This window comes from Aphelocoma coerulescens, chromosome 1 (genome assembly GCF_041296385.1).
Source record: "Aphelocoma coerulescens isolate FSJ_1873_10779 chromosome 1, UR_Acoe_1.0, whole genome shotgun sequence".
In the NCBI taxonomy this organism is placed as follows: Eukaryota; Metazoa; Chordata; class Aves; order Passeriformes; family Corvidae; genus Aphelocoma; species Aphelocoma coerulescens.
The window spans coordinates 34,147,383-34,167,753 of record NC_091013.1 but is presented as its reverse complement, the minus strand read 5'-3'; the positions used below and the strand labels follow the sequence as shown (position 1 = coordinate 34,167,753).

General features: G+C 39.9%; 1 protein-coding gene across 7 annotated transcripts in view; it reads right to left on the bottom strand.

Annotated features, from left to right (window-relative positions):
- The window catches only part of JADE3 (jade family PHD finger 3), a 63,220-nt gene that overhangs the window by 25,619 nt on the left and 17,230 nt on the right, over nucleotides 1-20,371 (bottom strand). For 3 of the 7 annotated variants that reach the window (XM_069006503.1, XM_069006495.1, XM_069006515.1), the window contains exons 2-4: nucleotides 19,654-19,706; nucleotides 5,026-5,085; nucleotides 3,831-3,913 (exon numbers count right to left, since the gene is read on the bottom strand). In XM_069006503.1, coding sequence (XP_068862604.1) covers nucleotides 3,831-3,913; nucleotides 5,026-5,074 — 132 coding nt within the window. In that variant the 5' untranslated portion in view covers nucleotides 5,075-5,085; nucleotides 19,654-19,706. Of the gene's footprint in view, nucleotides 1-3,830; nucleotides 3,914-5,025; nucleotides 5,086-12,601; nucleotides 12,673-19,653; nucleotides 19,707-20,371 lie in introns of those variants that run through there. The other 4 variants (XM_069006564.1, XM_069006545.1, XM_069006534.1 and 1 more) reach the window with 2 other exon arrangements.

The following is a 20,371-nucleotide window of genomic DNA, read 5'->3' as shown; positions in this document are numbered from 1 at the left end:
CAGCAATATGGTTTAACCACATTGCCCATTCATTCACAAAACAAAATCAAGCACTTTCAAACAGCAAAGAGAGTCCATTTTCTGCCAAGAGTCTAGTCTTACAGGGTGCTTCTCAGGATCAAGACCTACGATTTATGTGGCAGTTAAATGCCACTAAATAGTTTCATGTACCCAAGTAATGAATGCAGACCATTTACTTTTGGAAGACAAGCCACATTTTACATAATAATACAGCTGTCACAATCAGCAATGAGGGATTAAAAACTACTCTTGCTGTGAGATTCAAAACCCTATTTGCAAAGAGAGGTAAAATACTGCCATGTTATATGGGAAGGGTTTTTTAAAAAAAGCACAATGCTAACTTAACTTCTTTGCAGTTTCAAGAGGGAGACAGGATTGAAAAAAAATATACATAAACTTGAGTGTCATGAAGATCTCTTAGGCTACTTTGTGACCCCACTAGCATAAGGGAAAAGAAATGGTCAGTCATTCAGGAAGGTCCAGCTAATGGGTTTTCCCTGCAAAAATTATTCCCACTACTCTGCTATCATTTTCTGCTGCAGCTTTCACAGAGACAGGAAACTGCCAAGTACAGGCTTCACGCTGAGCCAGACATCCAAATGCCTCCTACCCTGCTGCTCCCACACAGCCTACTGCTGAGGCCTGCGAGTCCCTCCTATCTATGTTTAAATCCACTAAGGAGCAACACCACGAACGGTATGTGGCCAACGTCATCAGTCTCCAAACCAGCTATGACTTTGTATTACTGGTGTGCCTCTAGCCTTAACACAGCTAATTTATTCAAAGTAAATGCTAAAGCTAATTGAATAACAGAATTTTTAAGTCACCATCTCAGTAGTTTGCGATAGATTGTAATCCAGAAGGGGAGCAGTGAGAAAGAGACACAGCCTTGCTTTTGACATTACATACAGAAGCACCGCGGTCTGAGGAAGCATCATTACAGGCTTCTCTTGTTTTCACCTTCTTCTCCAAGAGGAAACTGGAGTAAGTTAAAACCAGGTCCAACTCAGTAACATCCCTTCTGGATTGATACAGGCTCTGGAGCTGGGCTTCGACATTTGCACTGTAACACGACACCTCTTGGCCTGGCAGTAACACCAGATGACCTCACTCCACTGAAGCCATTCCCAAACCCACCTGGATTTTAAAGCATCTGGAAGGCAATTCAAGGCAGAGCAATCCTCAGATGCAGCCACTCATCACTTTTTACAGCCAACCTCAGAGGACACTGGCACATACACTCATTACTTGCTTGTTGGAGTACCAAATCCAAGCTTTTATTTGGAGAGAACCCAGGTACTCAGGTTGGGCTGGTAATAATGGTAGAGGAAGGGGAAGAAAGTCTAAGTATTCACATGCAATTTATTTGGAGAAGCAAGGCTTACTGGCATGAAAGAAAAATGAACCATGAACAAAAATATTCCCAAACAGCTATTTATAGCTTTGACCTTCTAGATTTTCTGCATCACTAACTCAAGAAACAGCCTGCTGCCTGGCAAGTAGAGGTGAATGAAAGAAGAGCAATGCCAACTTGTTACAGAGAGGCCTTGCTAAAGAGATGCTGTCAGCCTGACAATTTAAATTTCTATCTAATAGAGATTAGACAACTATTACTACAAAAAGCTTGTTACAACATGAGTTTCAGAAGGGTGTATAGTGGGGTCCCTTTTCAGTATTTGCTTTGCACCCTTGTCACCACTTGATGCATAAATAATCAATTTCAATGCTCTGCTGACAAAAGCATTTCATATAATACACTTGCCAGCATATGCTTTTCAAGGGGTTGGAGGGAGCACTTGGTTTTAGCAGAAGAAAAGGAAAAATGTAAGAATAGCCAGAAGTCTTATGTACAAGAGGTAGAGCTTACTACTGTCACCTTCCCTTCCATTCCCTCTCCAGGAGAACTTAATTTGTTTCAGGGATCTTTTAAATATTGTACTCAGGACATTCTTTCCACAGAGTATATATTCTAAAGTTTGCGATTTCTTTCCTTTTTTTTTTTTTTTCCTTCTTCCCCTCCCCCCCAGGAGGGGAATCTTAAATCAAATATGATAAAGAGATTCTAGTATTACTAGAAGGATTACATTATGAAATAGACTTTTTAAATTTCAAGTGTATATTCCAGATTTTGTTCTTCCAAGTTTTATGTTTTCAAGCATTAAAGGAATCAAGATTTTGCCTTGGAACTGGTGGAAAGCAGCGAAGATGGTCTCAAAAGGAGGAACTGAAAACACTGCTCCTTTTAATTCCTAGAGGTTACATAAACAACACTTGTACGCTACATACCCAGACCACATCTTCATAATTATTGTTTTAATGTACATATGCACACAGAGACAGAATGCAGCAAACTCAAAGAAGGCTGTAATAGGGCAATCCCTAAGGTGAAGAGATACAACAAGGAAACTGGATGGAGGGGCAGAAAGAAGGGATTGGGAAGGGACTAGCACTGAGGTGTATGTGAAACACCAACAAGCCTGGCAATGCATGTGCTTCAGCTCCCATTAGCACAGCTTGACTGGTAACAAAGCTACTGCCTAGGCACCCATGAGCAACACTTACAAGACCTCAGTAGCCACAAGCTGTCTTAAGATTAAAATTCTTACAGAACCATAATCCTCATAACATTTTAAAGGCAAAAAGCTTAGTGGACTTTTCTTAACCTTCTCGGTGGCTGCAAATAAAACACTATGTAGCTAGTTCTAGCCAATTTTATTTTTTAGAACTTTTTTAGCATTTTATTTTGGAAATAAGTGAGTTTTCTTGAATTGACTTGCAGTAAGAATTAAGCCCCCAAAGAAATGACACATTCTGTATCATTTACCTTGTTCATACCAAAACAAACCCATCTAGTTAGCAGCATTTAGAAAAGAAGCATGAAGTATGTTTGCTGAATAGCTTAAGCTATAGGAGCACAATCCACGCATTTCACACAACCTTGCACAGCAGTAAGTAACCACTCAGGTAAAAAGCTGCTGGTACAGTACACAACTTCTGGGACATAACTTTAAATTCTATAGAAATAAAGTGGGTTTTGTCAGTCTTTTTTCAGCAGTGATACTAAAATTCTGAAGGACTCATTCAGAGGCAATGTGATAACAAGTAAGGGGAATTAGCTACAAGAAATATTTCTCCTATTTGCAGTTAGTATCTGACTTCAGCCCTCAAGAAAGCAAGCATAAAATCTGAAGAAGGCAGCCAACAAATATTCCACTAAGAGGGGCTACCAATGGAGTGGTAGACAGGATGGCTTTGGGCACTGAATTGTGCATGAATGCCAATTTATTAAATGGGTCAATACAGGTCCAGTGACAGTGGTGATAGGTGTTGAGGTTCTAACAGGTGGAGACGGCGGAGTAAAAAAAAAAAAGCTTTGTTGACAGTAAAAAAGCCAAGAGTAACAAAGTAGCAGAGCAAACACTGCATATACATATCCTACCCACTTAATTGTCCCACTGTTTCATCCTAAAGCAGAAAGACAGTATCCTTCCCAAACATATATGAACCACTTTTCTGTGCTATACTCTCGAATCCTAAGACCATACCAGCTTTTGCCAAATTCAAAATGATACTAAAATTCCAGGGAAAGGACAAACTACATGTTACTGTCTGCAAATGCCGTAAATCATTTTGGTACATCAAACACCAGAGTTCCTGTAATACTCACAGTGAAGAAAATGTGGATTCATAGAGAATTTAACAGGTGGCAAAAGGACTCACCAGCAACCAATTCACAGCTCACTACTTCAAGGCTCAGAAACATGAAAACTGCATGACAGAAAACTACTAGTGACCAACCCAGTTCTTACCTCAGCAGGCTTCTTTTGTTCATTTGCTGGTGTTTTTGACTTGCTCCTGTATTTAGAACAAGAAGAAAAGGAAGTGGAAGGACCTGTTAAAAAAAAAAAAATTAAAAAGGATCATTATAGCTCAGTTCAATTCATTTAATTTTTCCAGTAAAACACAAGGCGCTCCAATCTCTTGAATTACAATTTTTGACAAGATGTGGGCAAAAAAAACCTGTTAGGCAGTCTGTAGGCTTAATTTCAGCTCCTCCTGTTCCACTTGTTCTTTATAAAACCACAGCACACCAAGTTTATGGGTACATTCTGCTCTGCCCAACGCAAGCATGAGTAAACAGAAACAAGCAGACAGACTGCTTTCCTTCATTTAGTTCCCTTCTAACAAAGTGGAAGGAAGAGTAAAACAGAGTTTGAAAACGCTCAAACCGCCCCCCCAAAGAACAAAGCAATTATACTAAAATGTGCTGATGAGAGATGCAAAAAACCCATAGGGTGATATCTTAGAAGTTTCTGGCAAAATGTTATTTCAGCAGAGGATACATCAATGACTTGCAATGAATCATTATTATGTATGGAGCTATTAGGTAGGCACAGGTTTATAAGAAACAAACAATACCCTGCCACACAGGGTTGTTTTGTTTTGGGCTTTTTGCAGATAAAATGGGAAGATATTCAGGAAGACATCTGCCAAGGAACACTTAAAATGTAACTTTACTAAATTATTTAACAGACTGAAGTGGAGTAGATCAAGAACCAGTATGAGATAACATAACAATCAATATACTGATTATAATTCTAACACATCAATGCTCAAATAACTTGCCACCCCCAACTATTATAACATTGAAGTTCTGCACAACATGAGACAACAGGATGCTTTTTAAAAAAGTAATCACAGAATAGAACCCTGGGCAGTAAAATTTCTCTTGATTTAAAAATTTTTTCTTGCCAGCTATGAATGAGAAAGATATGAGTTTCTCTTGAAATTTTAAGTATACTCAAAACTCCGCTTATAAGATCCTTTGCCTTATTTTCCTCTGGTAACATGGTTCAGAACACTGAAGGCCACAAATGCGAAAAGAAATCAATCAAGAAACATTTTTTTTTTAAATTTTAAGAGGTGAAACAGTTTGCCCTCAAACCACACAAGGAAACCACAAGCGGGTGACAGACCAAAGAAAACCTAGCAGGTATTACTTACTCTCATTGTCTGAACTGTCACTGGTGCTTAGATGCCTGTGGCGTTTCATCCTGACGCATCCTAAAGAGAAAAAAAAAAGTTTATGGCAACCATTCTACCAGAAAATCACCAGCTGCTGGCTGATGCCAAGTTCTTCACACTAAAGGCAAAGCTCCTCTGAAGAGGTCTCAAGCATAGAAATAATCCCAGTTCAGTCACTATGTTTTATTTCTGCAAGCAGCTATTATATCACAGTATTATTTGTGAAACTGAGCACCCTCAAAACCAGCATGCCTCTGCTGGGCAGAGCTTGCTTTTAATTTTGCAGAAATAAGTGCAACCCGCCAGCTGATTCCCGGCAGGGCATGAGTGGTGCACTGCTCGACTCAATGTCCCATCTGTTCAGCTGGAGGAAGAGTTGCCATGGTGGCAATAGCTAGCTGAGAGACGGGTGGAGGCCAGGAAATAAGGTGGATGCACAGCAAGGCAAGGATTTAGAATGATAACACACCTTAAACAACCCTAAACAAAGAAACAAACAAAACAAAGCACAAAGAAACCCTAAGGCATCGATATAAAGCAAGAGGTAGATTTTAAATAGCGATAATCATAGAAAGTAGTGACTGATCACCATTTATCTCACAAGAAACATGGTTTCCAGAAGTTTGAGAATTGATCAAGAGTATACTTCAGTGGCACTGCACCACTTGCATTAAAAAAAGGTATTGAACTTTTTGAAATTCATTTTTGACCATGTAATGCTACAGAAAGAAGGAAAAAAGAAATTTCTGCATCCCTACTTAAAAGAAAAATCAAAACAGTTATCAGCTACATACTCTAAACAAGTGCCAAGAAAAATCCATATACATTCTTATTAGTCCTGCCACTCTATAATATTCAATGTTACGTTTGTTAGATAAGGTTCAATAACAGTTTACAACGAATAGCAGTAAATAAAAATCACCCCTATGTTTGTAATGGAATGAATGAGAAAATCAATAGAGAAAAGAAGTAAAAAGTAATTCTGCAGGAATAGACAGGAACTCTTTTCAATCTTTTTTTGCTTGTTTTTAAGCAGATCTGCACAAGTAAGCTACAGAACCTGAACCTGAAATGTCTGCAGTACTCTAAGTGCCAGCTTCCCTACACCTGAAATATAAGCAACTTCATTGCTTAAACATAACCACATGCCATTAAAAAAGCAACACAGCTAAATATCCCATTTGATAAGCACTCCACATTAGTTACTGTACAATGGGCCTTGAGATTATCCAAATACCACGGGATAAACAAGATTTCCAGATAAAAGAAGCCTGCCCAAAGGCTTTGAGGAGATTGAAATTGAATTGTTTGCAGCACAAGTGTTTAATTTAGTGGAAAATTTCAGCAGTCTTTGTATTTAAGAGAGTGAGTTTACTGAATCTAAATGCAGTGATCACTTGAAGTTTAAATCAATCCTTTCAACCTGTTATAAAAAAAGACATTGTCCACACTCCTGAAACCTGACAAAGGAAGCAATGCTTCCCATTTTCAAGAAAGCAGATACAGAACTTCTGAGTCAGGTATTTAACCGGGGGGGGGGCGTTGGGGGGAGGGGGGGGCGGGAAGACAGAAAGACATAGGACAAAGGTAATTTGCATCATCACTTAAGCAAGGTATAAAATTCCATTACACAACAAATAATTCCACATTAATTCACCTTCTCACAGCTCAGGCAACACAGGGGAGACAAGGCAGCCATGCTGTAAGTGCAGACCAGTGTACAAGAAAAGACCAACATCAAAAATTAAATACCCAAACCACCACAGGGCTTTGCTTCCAGCAAGCAATGTAAGGTTGCTTGTACAGATGAAGAAACTTCCATTAAGCTCTTGGACAAAAGCTGTTCGACAGGTAGAAAGCCCTGGGGTCAGAACGACTTGTCTTTTTACATGTTTTGGCGGTACCAGACTTGAGGTTTGCCGCAGGGTAATGAAGGTAGGTCTAGAAGACTATTTTCATACTGCCAACTTGCAAAGTTTAAAGGCATGGATTTTAATCAAGAGCAAATAAAATTGTACTGCCTGTTTAAGAGCTTGCACTCCAGGCCAAACCCAGCCCCGTGGAGCATGCAACTCTCCCTAAAAAAAGCAGGTTCTGCTCATGACAACTTATCTGCTGGCAGGCTTCATTTCCAAACAACCTGTGCTTAAAGGCCATCAGGTATGTTATAAGACCTTGGGAGACAACAAAAAGAAGCATCTAGGTGAGCCAAGCAGTACTGCCCACTTCCATGTCTTAGCAAGAAATAAAAGTGCTTGCTGCTTGCTTTGGTTTTATGTTCCAGTGAATTTTTGAGCAATTATTAAAAGGTGCCAAAAGCTTATGGCAGGCAATTCTCATCTCTTAGAGTCTATATAAACATGCAGCAATAAAACCTTTTCACTCTGTACTAAGGACAGCTATCTGCAGAGCACAACATGAGCAACCAAAGTAGGGTCAAACATGAGGCTGAGAGAGCCAACTACAGGACAGAACACCCAGAAAGCCTGGACTTCTGCCTGGGCAACTGGGAAAGAAGAGCAGAGATGCCTACGCTTCAAAGACAGCTTACACAGAAATGGCAAGTGTAACAAAAACTTCAGAACAGAAAGCACACCTCTGCCAACAACTCCATGAGAGTGGAAAAACAAACAAACAAACAAAAACTAAACAAAAGTAACAAGCTGTTATTAGAGAACTGGATTTGTAGCAGCTTAGGCAAGAGATTTACACCTCCATGATAGCAGGCAGAAACAGAAAAAGTAGTCACTGAGGGCAAAAAGCCCTGAATAGTTAATAGTACTGGATTCCTGCCTGATTTTTTTCAGCAATATTTACCACATCAACAGTGAATAAAAATCCACAGAGTTACAAAAATTTACAGGTGTGCTGTGTTTGGTAAGACAGGTTATTTAAGTGACCAACAGGCTACAAGTTCACTCTATGTCCCCATGAGAGGCAGGAGGACCCAGAGCCTCAGCACCATTCAGTAGACTACCTCTACAGGGGATTTCACTCTTCTTTTTAACAGAGAACCCCTTTGCTGTACCTTGTGTACACTGGGACTGACACACAACTTCCAGCTCATTTCCACCCTAAAGCATGAGGGCTCATCAGAAAGGCTCACTGATAATGATGCTTCCATTTCCTAGACATTAGAGAGGGATCCCAAAGTAACATCCATTCAGTGGGAAAGCTCCTGCCTCACACTTCACCTGCCTTTGAAGAATCAGAAGCTGCTCAGTTCAGAAAAACAGGAGACATACACATATCACCCCCCCACCGTGGAAATTGATGTCAATCTTTCCCAGCTTCAGTCCTAAATCCCCAAAGCAGACTGGCATCCTTCAGTTTGTCCAGGCATTTTGCAAATGTGCATGCTGAACTTCTTGTTTGAATAGACTTAAAGTTTTTTAAGATTTAAACTTTCTAGTAGTTGCAATGCATAAGCTAAGAAAACCAGGGAGAGTAAAGCAACTCAAGACTGAAATGTTGTTGAAGAGCTAAAGAGATGTGGCTCCACCCCCCTCAAAATGCCTGGAGAAAATCCTTATTTCTCAGTCACTGGATCATGGTTCTCATTACCCTAGAAAGTAAGTAGGGGTGCTTTGGCTATGGACTTGAAGAGTACACAGGCCATATAGGCAAACACATATTACCTCAAAAATTATCATGTTTTTCTTTTTCTTTTTTTTGATCAAAGAGGGATTAACATCTTATCAATCACTTGTACGACAACATATGCAAACTCTAAAGATGCCCACCTTCAGGGATCTTCTAAATAAAAACCAAAATACAGAAGGGCCATTAAGAAATCATCATGTCACAAGAAAAAAGATGTTCAACTCTCCAGGCAATTACTGCAATGCAACATTTGCTGGCATAATTTTTAATATGAATTACTACAGTTATTCCTAAACTTGAACCATATTCCACACCTGTTGCACTTCTGATTTGCCAAGCCATGGCTGCACATTTATGCCCAATCTGCTTGAAACAGCTTAAGACCTGAACTGCAACTTTAAAAAAGAGAAATCAGCCTCATTCCCTGCTGTCACCTTAACGACTGAACACAGGTCAAGATGCCCTGAACACTTCTGTGTGTTTAAGCAGAAAACAACCCAAGGAAAACCTCAGTCACAGACAGCAACATTGCGCTGCCAGCTTTCCCTGGCTTCCAGAAGGCTACTGTACATATTGGGAATTTTGTCCTGAAGACAGAACCAATGCTTGTATCCAACACATCACTGCACTTTCAAGGAAAGCCATGAAAAAGCCACCCTGCACTCACCTGGCTGAAATTAAAACATGGATCTCAGGCTAAGAGGAATCAACACCTCAGCCAGCATGTGCAAGAATCTTAAGACAGTAACACTGGTATTTCCAAAAATCTAAGGGATATGCTTTGTAATGAATCTTTTCTAAGTTTCATTTGATCCTTTTTGCTTATTCACAAGTATCTGCACTGATAAAGTGAACAAGAAGCAGCCATTTGCCTCTACCACCATTCTCTCCTGACCCTGAGGAAAATCAGTGTTGCACTGACTTAAGGCACTTCCCACTTTTGAAAAGCTAGTTACCATGGATTACTCAAAAAAAATCACTCAAGCAGCACATGTAAGTAACAGACAGGTAACAAAATTTCAGAGCCTTATCCAAAACAAAAACCCATTTCAAATACCTGCAGAAACAAGACAAACAAATATTTTCTCATTTTCAATTTGCATCAGAGTAAACAACTAAATTTACCAAATAAACTATTAAATTTAGCCTCTTTTTTTAATGCATTCCTCTGGATAGTTCATCAGTAACAGCAGACACAAGGATGAGGTATCACAGAGTCTGAATTTGTACAGCGTATCAGGCAAGACATCAGTGACAAGCACACAAAATGAATCCTTAAAGCCAGCCAAGATTTCTGAACAAAACAGTATCTCCAAAGAATAGCAGTTCTTCCTGGCTTCAGTTTGTTGCAGACAAAGGTTAAACATATCCATATACTACTCAGTACCTCTTAGGACCTATAGAGATGGAAAAAACAGGTGCAGAAAATTCAAGGAACTGCACAGCAAATATATCCTAGACCTGCAATATTTTACTTCTTCACATCTTAAAATAGCCTGACAAAAATGGAATTGGCCACAACACTATGGAAATTTTCAAGTGGGACAAAAAGTAACCTACTTTATTTTATTAAAAAGAAAAACAGCATCTATGTATGAAAACCAAGTGACAAGATACATGCAAATTTCAGATTAAAATTCTGTACTTACATTTTTACAATATGGCTTGTCTACAAAAAAAAAAGGCAGAGGCAGTAGGTAGCAATTTCCAAGTCTCCAAAATGTGGTTTATGTAACTGTTAAATTTAGATTAGGAAGCAAATTATCTTGAAAGGTCTCCAGGAAATGTAGTACAGTAAAACCATTTAAATAGGTCAGATTTCATAGTCAACTGCCAGGGAAATTACGAAATATGAATAGAGTTAATACAACCTTTCAAATAACTGGAGGAAGAGAGATCACTCGTGTTTGGGTTTTTTATTATTATTTTTTAATATCCTATCCAATCTCACAAAAAGGCTACATAAACTGGAAAAAATACTCACTTAGAACCTGCTTTAGCAATATTTGCTACACTGAAAAGGTTTGAGAAGTTAAACAATTCACAGAAGAGGATGTTCAGCAAACATAGTAACAACATTAACAATTCTGTGATTGCTTTTTTATTTCACTCTAAATACAAAATTCTTTAAAATTCATAGTGTACTCCTAGTCTACTCAAGAAGCCCATAATAGAGTGACCACATCTATCCTGGTCTCCCCTAAGTCCCAAAATAAAATAATGTATTATTTTCTGAAGACTGTTCAGGGCCTACCAGAAAATAAAATTTTTCTTGCTACTATTTCATACTAAGTCTTGATTAACATAATGATCTGTAATTCAACAAAGGAGGAATGCACCAGTTTTTAGAAGCAGCAATACCAGCAACAGACAATGCTTTTGTCATTAGGCAATAAATAATTGTAGCAAGCAAGGAAGTGCACATTACAGAAATCCGGCTAATAACATGGGTCTATATGAAATGCAGTAACAACAAGATATAGTCTCAAGCTCTGTCTTCCTTGTACGTTACCTCTTAATAGAAAGCAATTTGACAGCTGCCTCAAAGCTACTGTAGGTTTAAAAATGAGAAGAAAAAATTAAGTCCAAAATATCATATTCCAACATGACTTACCTCTGAAATTGTTAAATTCTGGACTGAAGTCATCTGATAGATCATAAAACTAGGATGAAGAAACCCCAAATATAATCACCCCCACACACATTCATTTGTGGATTATGGGCCAAAAGGGAACTCTGACATCATTTTGTGTGCCCTTCTACCATGATGTTCCATCATTCGGTCTAGTGCAAAGTACTTAATGACCACCACTTTGCCTTCCAAGTATAAAAAGAGGGTAAGTGATGCTACTTCACATTTATAACATGCTTTGATGTCACGATAAAATACAGCACACCCCAAGCACCTTTCCTACCTTGAAAACAGAAGTACAGTTTTAATTTCTGGTACCACATCCATGCACTGACCCACTGCGAGGGTAGGGGAGCAGATTTACACCAGAGGCCTTCTAAATTGCCTCACACTAAGCAGCTTGTTAAAAATCAGCAATCCTCAGAAGAACAAGTCAACACGTGCAGTGCCACCATTACCTCAACAGAAACTCTCCAAGAGGCTACGAAGAAATTAAACTGCACTGTCTTCCCAGTGCTTTCCTAACACCCAGCAGTAACTGAGCAGCCTTATTTTCATCTTTGAGGCAAGCTACACATGTTGGCCTGTATACAGAGGAGCCAGGTGAGCCAGGCTGACATGGAAATATTTCTGTCCATTAAACACGCAGTTATAGCATTAGTATCCTGAAGATGATACTGATCTGGGCAGTCAATTAAAACAAAAATAAACAACATCAGACTGTCTTTAATTCAAGCAAATACACCACTGTGTATGAGGTTCTGAGCTACTCTCTGCTTCAGTCCTCATTATCAATTTTCTACTCCTGAACACAACACTAGTTTTATACCAGCTGTTTATCAACAGGACTATCATTTTCCTAAAACAGCAGCAGAGATTTGGACACACAAAATTATTTCCTTCAAAACACCATGTTGCGTTTGAATGGAAGCCTGCTTTTAATACAAAATAAAAAAAGGAAGAAAAAAATCACTTCCTGCCCTAGAACCACAACCAGTCTGGTCCTGCATGGAATTGCCACACTTATATGCCTGAAGTGTGTTCTGCCCGGCTGCACCCCGGTGAACACTCCTCACACCCACCTCCCAGCTCCTCTCACCCTCCCCCGGCATCACTCCCAGGCAGGGAAAAGGCTAAAATGAGGGTACATCCCTCAGAAAAGGGAGTCATGGCCCTCAGCAGTGTACTGTGCCTGCCCACCCCCAGCCAGGTTCATCCTGCTGCTGTAGGTCCCCCCTCTGGGAGAGCAACAAAGTCCTCAGCATGATGAAACGAGGAACAAGCTCCCAACAGCAAGTCACAGTGATATCGAACCACCACCTGCTGAGGTGGCCAGCAGGATATTGTCAACAGAGGGAAGCCACTACAGCTCTCGCTTCCTCAGGTCAGCAGCACACAAACTGTCTCCTGTCAGGCTGTTGGAAACAACACAGCAGCTAATTGATCCCTGAAGGAAACACCCAAGAGGCAGGGCCAGTTCAAATACGGCCCTCTAACCACACCTGCACCAAGTGCCATGGAAAGCAATAACCCCAGTTACTCCTGCTCAGGAAGCTCATCTGCTCAGAAGAGCCCTCAGCTGGGGAGATGCAGTTATTGATCACGTGCTGCCTGTCTTACAGGGCTTCCTCGGAAGAAAATTCATACCTGATTTAACACTATGACATTCAAGAACCAAGGGACAAAAGAAGAAAAGAAAACCCCACAAGCCCACTTACTAAATGAAGCTAAGGACAACGTCTGCTTTGAAGAAAGACTGATACAGATGCACTGCTACTAAAAATGGACCAGTACAGGTCATCACACCCTGTGCTAAGCCAGGCAAACAAGGGGCTGACTGCCCAGGGGGTTCGACACCTAAAGACAGCCACGTGCCTTGTATCTGCAAGGAGACTGCAGTCACGGGCACGCCAAGCACTGGCGAGAAATAGGAGCAGCACACGCTTCACCGATATGACTGAGCAGAAAAACCTCGGAGCGCGTAGCTGGGCTTTCTATTTTAAGAACTGGTATGATTCACGTTACCTTGGCTCTAAGTGTTTTTCAGTCTTCACCGTATCTACCCTCATGACAAGCTCATATTAAGCAAGCACTGAAAGCCCTGACATTTCAGAGCTGCAGCACAGAGCAAGCAGCCGTACATCACTCCGGGAGCCTCCAGCGCCAGCAGGCAGCTGCATCCAGGTCTCTCAAGTGCATATTCTGCAACCTTGCCACTCACTGCCCTTCCTGCTGATGCACATGCGGAAACAAACAGAAGAAAAATCAGAAAAATCCCTGTGATGCACTAAGTCACTAAGTATTGTCCTGCTGTTGCACAGTGATGAAACTGCAGGGAGGGGGAAGATGAGAAAAGAAAACCCCACAGAAGTGTCTGTCACTACTTACGTGAAAATTAAGCAATAACCAGTATTAGACTAGTTCAAGTGAAGCCCACCCCCATCTGCCTGATGCTGCCAGCAGTTGCCCACTTGTACCTTTCTCTGTTCTTCAGCTGTACTAATGCATGCTTTCATGACAAAATACAGGTGCAGGAACTAGTACTGCAGCTAGGATCACAAGCAGGAAATATTATCAAAGAAGGAAGGATCTAGAAATGTATGCACTATTTGGGATTATGAAAAACAACTCTTCTATTAATAGCATAGGCAAAAGTTCTCATATCCTACAAAACACTTGCTTAAAATAGTCATTTAATTTTTTGGTACTTCCTAATAAATATATTAAAGTAGGTTTCACTGTTCTTGCTTTGCTCTTTCTAAATCTCAAATAAAAGAATCAACAGCAACCTGCATTAAATATTTTACCTGTTTTGACTCATTTTTTTCTTGCTTATAATGCTTTGAAGAGGCTAACCATTTCACTGCAAAATTTTTTATCACCAACAAAACTTGAGGGATTGTAAAAGGCAGAAAACATCAATATGCATTTTTATACTCAGAGAAAGTAAGAACACAAATATTTTCCTACAGAAAACATTAAGTTGATAATTTCTTTCCTTATCTGACAAGAAATGGTTGTCATTTACAAGTTAAAATAAACAATCTGGACACTGAAGTTTTCCTCAAGTAAAAAGAGTGCACTGAGGGGACCATTGGATAGGAGAAATTAAAGGGAATGTACTGTCACAGCCAGAACTCTAAAAAGTATTTGGAATATTTCAAATCTCTGGTTGAATTCTACTACATTTTCTAGCATTTCACACAACATGTATATATGCGATTGCACTATTATTTTGGTTCTCCATATCAAAACATCACAGCAGGAGAAAACATTTACTAAAAAGTTTCTTAGAATACTTCTTAGTTTAAAAAACTTTTTGAGGAGACAAAATATCTGTCTTAATAACTAATGAATTAAAATTAATTTTAATGTCTGGTCAATTAAACTAATGTTATGTACTACAATCCATAATACATAACACATCAAAGGACACAGAGGGTCTTTTAGCCGAAGAGATTTAAAATAGATTTATAAAAATAAATGCCATTCCAGGTTTCTCTATATCATCAAATTGAGGTGGGGAAAAAAACATTATGATACTGTGGTCAACTGATGTTTGTCCACTTTATGTACAAAGTAGAGTAAAAAAAAAGAATTTTTCTCTGTCATAACATGAGGTGCAGCAATACTAAATAAATAACAGACTTGTCCACTGGGGCTGATGCTACCCTGAAAAGAGGAAAGGATGATTGTATTTGCCCAAGGTTTCAAAAATATCACATCTTGTTTGGGAAAGCAGTCAAGAGATACATCCTGAAAACCACATAAGGTTCAATTTCTCATCAAATGGCTGAGTTGAAGCCAAAGTACTTTTATATTTTTTAATGAGGGACACACTTATCAGGACTGACTATTAACATTCCTCTAAATTCCTCCTTCCTCTTCTGTCCTGTGGAAAATAAACGGGATTTAAGTAAGTAAGACTAGACCATCGTCATTTTACAGTTCCTAGTAGAAAGCATGTCCTTCTCAAACTGTGCTGAAGCTGAGCTGATGGAAGTGGCATTTTTGGCCCAGGAGGAAAGGTGTCAAGCCACAGGGTGGATCACAAAGAACATTGGGACATGAACAGGTGGACACAAAGTAGAGTGTTCTCACCCTTGTTTCCATTCCCTGAGGAAAAGGAACTATCACAGCTGACCTTCCAAAGCTGCCAAGGTGTGAGGTAATGAGTCTGCTTTCAAAGCAAGTCTCTTGTCCACTCTGCACTCCTAAACTCAGAAGAATGGAAATGCCTACAAGCCACGGAAGTAGAGATGTGTTTCACGACATGTTTATTCACATGGTAAGAGCTACAAGATGCTGCAGCTGCTGCGATTGAATCCCATGCTGTCAAGAGGAGTACTAAAATATCTGCTGAGAAAGAGAGAAAAAAAGAGGTTCCAACTGAAAGTTCAACTATGAAACTGAACAAAACAAACAAAACCACCTTTATAGTACCATCACTCTTAAGACTCCATGATGCAATGCAAAACCTGCAGTTGATATATTTCGTACATGCAACTCCACCTGGTCAGGGACGTTTTCATAGACCTGTAAAGAAGCTGCCTTCCCTGCAGGATCTTACCTCGCCCAGCTTCAGGACGTAGGGCAGGCTGCAGCCATACCAGTTACCAGGGGCTCTGCAAAGGAGAGAAGGCACAACCAAGCCTGCGTTTGGAGTGGGGCAGAATAAAGCCACCCCAGACTCTGGCCACCCACCTCCCCAGCTCTGCAACACCAGAAGTGACTGGCTGTTCACACAGAAGCTGCGATCTGCGAGCAGATCACAAATCAGGCATGTGCAGCTGCTCCCTCAGACATCCCTGCCAGTGAGGCAGAGTGCTGTTGCCTATCCCAACGCCGACTATGGTTTCCCTTTAGTACATACACCGCCACAGCACCTGTGGGACACTTCTAGAAGGTCGGAAGAAGATGAAAACACACACATTAATTGAATGTCTTTAAAAATAGGGTACTTGGGCATTCCCAAATCACCTGTATCAAGCTACTGTAGGAGGAGAACAGCACAGAGAGCTGCAAGAGAGGCATCCCTCTGGGAAGGCCTGAGAGCAGCAGCAACAAGCACCAACGCAAGCCTGTCTGGTTTCATTTGCTACACCCACTCAGCCACACAGAGAAAGCTTTATGGATGAGCAACATCAGTGGATCCCTCTTTCAGGCTAAGTACAAGGCAGTATCTTCTAGCTCCCCTCAACACCACTGGAGAAGTATTTGCAGAATGTGAACCTCCAACTCTAGAAAAGTTTGCCATGGCTTTAGGGTAAGAGATGAAACAGATTGAAAGGAGGTGATGAAACATCTGTGAAAGGAGGATGCAGAAGAGGGGAGATCTGTTTTAAGTGGAAAAGAGAAGCCACAGGATGAAGAGACTACTCACTGTTTCTCATGGCCCAGTGTCCTGGGTTGAGGTGTATTCTATTACCATCCTCATGAGCTGTTGAAATCAGGTGGGGCAGTGTTTTCCTTGCCTCCTCCCCCCAGACTATCTTGCTGTTAATGGCCCATCATTGTCCTGCTGCATGACTCAGAGATAACTCCCTCCAGACTATCTTCTGTTAACGAGCCTAATCAACACTTGGCCTCATGACTCATTACCCCATTGTGAGATGCTCCAACCAGAGGGAGGAACCAAGCATCCCATCGTGGATATAACTGGGACTCTGAGCATCAAAGGGGGAACTCCACTGGATTTCCAGAGGACAGGAGCTACACAGCCACCGCTGGATTTTCTGAGGAAGAGCAGACCCCTTCTACTACAGGATCACCACTTCAGAGGATTGCAGCCACCATTCCACCAGACTGCTACCACTACCCTGCCTAACAGGGACTCAGGTTGTATCTTGACTCTGTCAGTGTTTTCTTTTACTTTCTTTTCCTTTTCTTTAATTTCCATTAAATTGTTATTCTGACTTGGTGCCTCTCACTGGTTTGTTTTCAAACTAGCACACCCAGAAAGCAAGGGACACAAAAAGTTACAGAAGAAACTTCAAGGGAAAGTAAGTGAAGAAAAGGAAAAAAAAGTCATTATGTACAAAATGACTTTGAGAATCTCCATGATATGGGATATTGTAGAGGTTGAAAAGCAAAGAGATTAAAGAAAATTAGGCAAAGTAGAGAACAAGGGCTATTAAACACAATGTCATGTCAATCTGCTGGAAGTCCCAAAACCAAAATTTTTCAAGAAACAGAGTCAATAGAATTTTATAATGCTTTCTTTCCCTAGGTGTCCACTGCTGATCATTACTGGAGATAGCAACTGGCCTAATTCAGTAAGGGAAATAATCTGAAACAGACATACTCATAACTCATAATTCCTCTCTGTGCTATGGATTTCATTGTTTCTTAATAGATCACTTCCTAACCTGACCTCTGTGGACTACAGATCAGATGGGTGTCTGTAGGGCCATGATAAATATTGAAATGAGAATTTTTATCAGATGAAATTTTGATTATGATGAGCACAACCAGCAGAGATTCTGACACTTGACATACTGTTGCCCTTAAAGTTTGTTGATTGCTGTTCATGGAACTATGCTGGTCAAAATTATTAAGTAAAAAATTAGATCATTCCCAGTGTACTTGAGTTGTTGATTTTTAATTTTTTTTAAGGAGAAATCAAATAAACAGTTGTACAAATACGGCCTAGATGCACATTAGGGTTCTATCCACTCAGGATTTTCTTTTGGGTTCTCTTCTATCCTGCAGATATTCAATCCCTTTAATAACTATACTTCCAATTCCACGTCTGAAGTTTAAGAATCCACGACACTTTCATTTTCTTATGACTTTCCAAATCTGGATAACTAACAGGGTTCTCGTGTGATTCTTACAGGTTTATTATCTCAAACCTTTCCAAGATACACATCTGAAGTTATTCTGTCTTTCTCCTCCCTCATAGGGAAATAACCCAAAACCTCCAGCCAGCACTGTACTGCTGCACACTTGAATTCTACAAGCTAAACGCTTAAAAACTTACTTAAACTACTTAGAAAAATGTAACCACGCTTAAACTTTTGCCTGTAAAGCCCAAACATGATAGTGATCCATCTCATCTGAGCCATTAATTTCATTGGTGAAATCTGTCCGAGGTCATCTCTTCCAACTGCAATGGCAAAGCACAATGCATCGTAGTCCTGCTAACAGTACAGAATCAAGTGGGAGGAGAGGCTGATGCTGGTTTTGTGTAGAAAAGAATTGCTAAGCCCTGACCCCTTGAAGACAAAGCAATGGTGCAAGAGTAGTCAAGGCCAAAGCTCTATTTGCAGAAAATCAATGGGTTATGCACAATAGCAGCTGCAGTCAGATGTTCACAGCTCAGCTGGAGTCTGTAGATCTGGTCTCTAAATTCAGACTATCTGACGTTGAAAACTAGAAAAAAAACAAAAAAAACCCCAGTCCTCCCTTCCCCCCCCTTTTTAAAATTTAAACAGTCAAAGCAGAAGCAACCTTTGAACTAAAATTCTTGAAATTGAGATGAGTGAATCCCTTCTCTTTGCCACTCCTTATGATCTTTGGTAGCCAGCCAAATGGCTCAGCTTAGCTTCACTTTCCACATCAGTCCAAAAGTTGAATAAGTAATAAAACTTGCATGAGGAGAGGGCTTTATAATCACATTAGAGACATGCAGGGGAGACCGGCTACCTCGGTTCACCGGACAGCTTGAACAAGGCTTCATAATGAGGGACAGGTGTTGGCACCAATTAGGAACACTCAGCTCACCGCTGACATTGGCCCCTCAAAGCAATGACTGCACTTTAATCCTCTAAGGCCACATAAAAGAAAAGCAGAGAGTGGGCAGACAAAAAAAAAAATCTATAAATGCCTCTGCAGAGGATTGAAATATTTTTGCTTACTTAAGGGAATAAAATAGAAGTGTCACAAAGCTGCAGGAAGTTCACTATGAAGTATCTTGAGTATATCAAGAATCTAAATCTTCTGCACCAGCAGAGTATTTAATTTTAGGAAGGGTATCACCGTGTATAGTATGCATTCATCACAACTATCAGAATTTATATCCAGAAAAGAAGCACAGAATAAAAATGGGTTGAAGCAGCACGTGTAAATATTGAGGTAAGATAAAATTATTCCATCTATGCTTACCAGCATTTCAAGCATTATGGGATACATAAAATAGATTTTAACTGAGATTATTAAGGAGTTCTGCATGCTGAAATGTTACTGTTAACGGCTTCTTTTATGACTTCCTCCTCTTTAAAAGACTTTATATTCCTTTAAAAATTCAGAAAGCTTTCATTTAAAAGGTGACATCTGAAAGTTGAAGGTATATAGATTCAATTTACACACTGTAAACACCAACACACACATTTATTTATTTATTTTTAAGTATCAGTTCCTCCTTCACTTACATGCCAGGTCATGAGGTAGATGTTTTCGCTTCAGCTGATGACATCACAAGCTCCTAAAAAAATGAAAGGAGTGCTATTTAGGTAGTAGGAGTGACATCAGGCATTTCATGTTTGAGCTACAATTTAATTTTTGGCAAGTAAGTGAAGGGTGTATTTTATTTTCATTGCAACTCTCCCAACCAAGGGATATATCCAGAATATAAAGCCTTAAATTCCACAATTCTCATTTAATATCTGTAAAAATGAAATGTATCAGCTATATGTGCACATACTATGATATAAATGCAGTAAACATTACAACTAAAAACAAATTTATAAGAATATTCTCAAAATTGATTTTGCCATCCCTCTTAACATGAATGGGAACCAACTTTACCAATACCAACAAAATGAAATTTTAATTAGTATTTTCTCTATCCTGCTTTGGGAATAAAAACACTTCAACAAACACATTCAGATAGATGCATGCTTATTCATCTGGCTTAAGGCATTGATTTCTCTTTATACACTGATGCTTTCTTCATTCAAGAGGGTCTTCTATGAACCATGCATGCTTATAAATTCATAGGAGGGCAAACAAAATAAGCATAGAGGGAAAGCTCCATGTGGCTCCTGATTTAATTCCTCACTACATTCCTCCAGACCTCTCCTTGACAATCCCGAATAGCTTAGCTTCCCTGGCAGGCATTCTGCTTACTCGCCCTTTTTAATCTAGTCC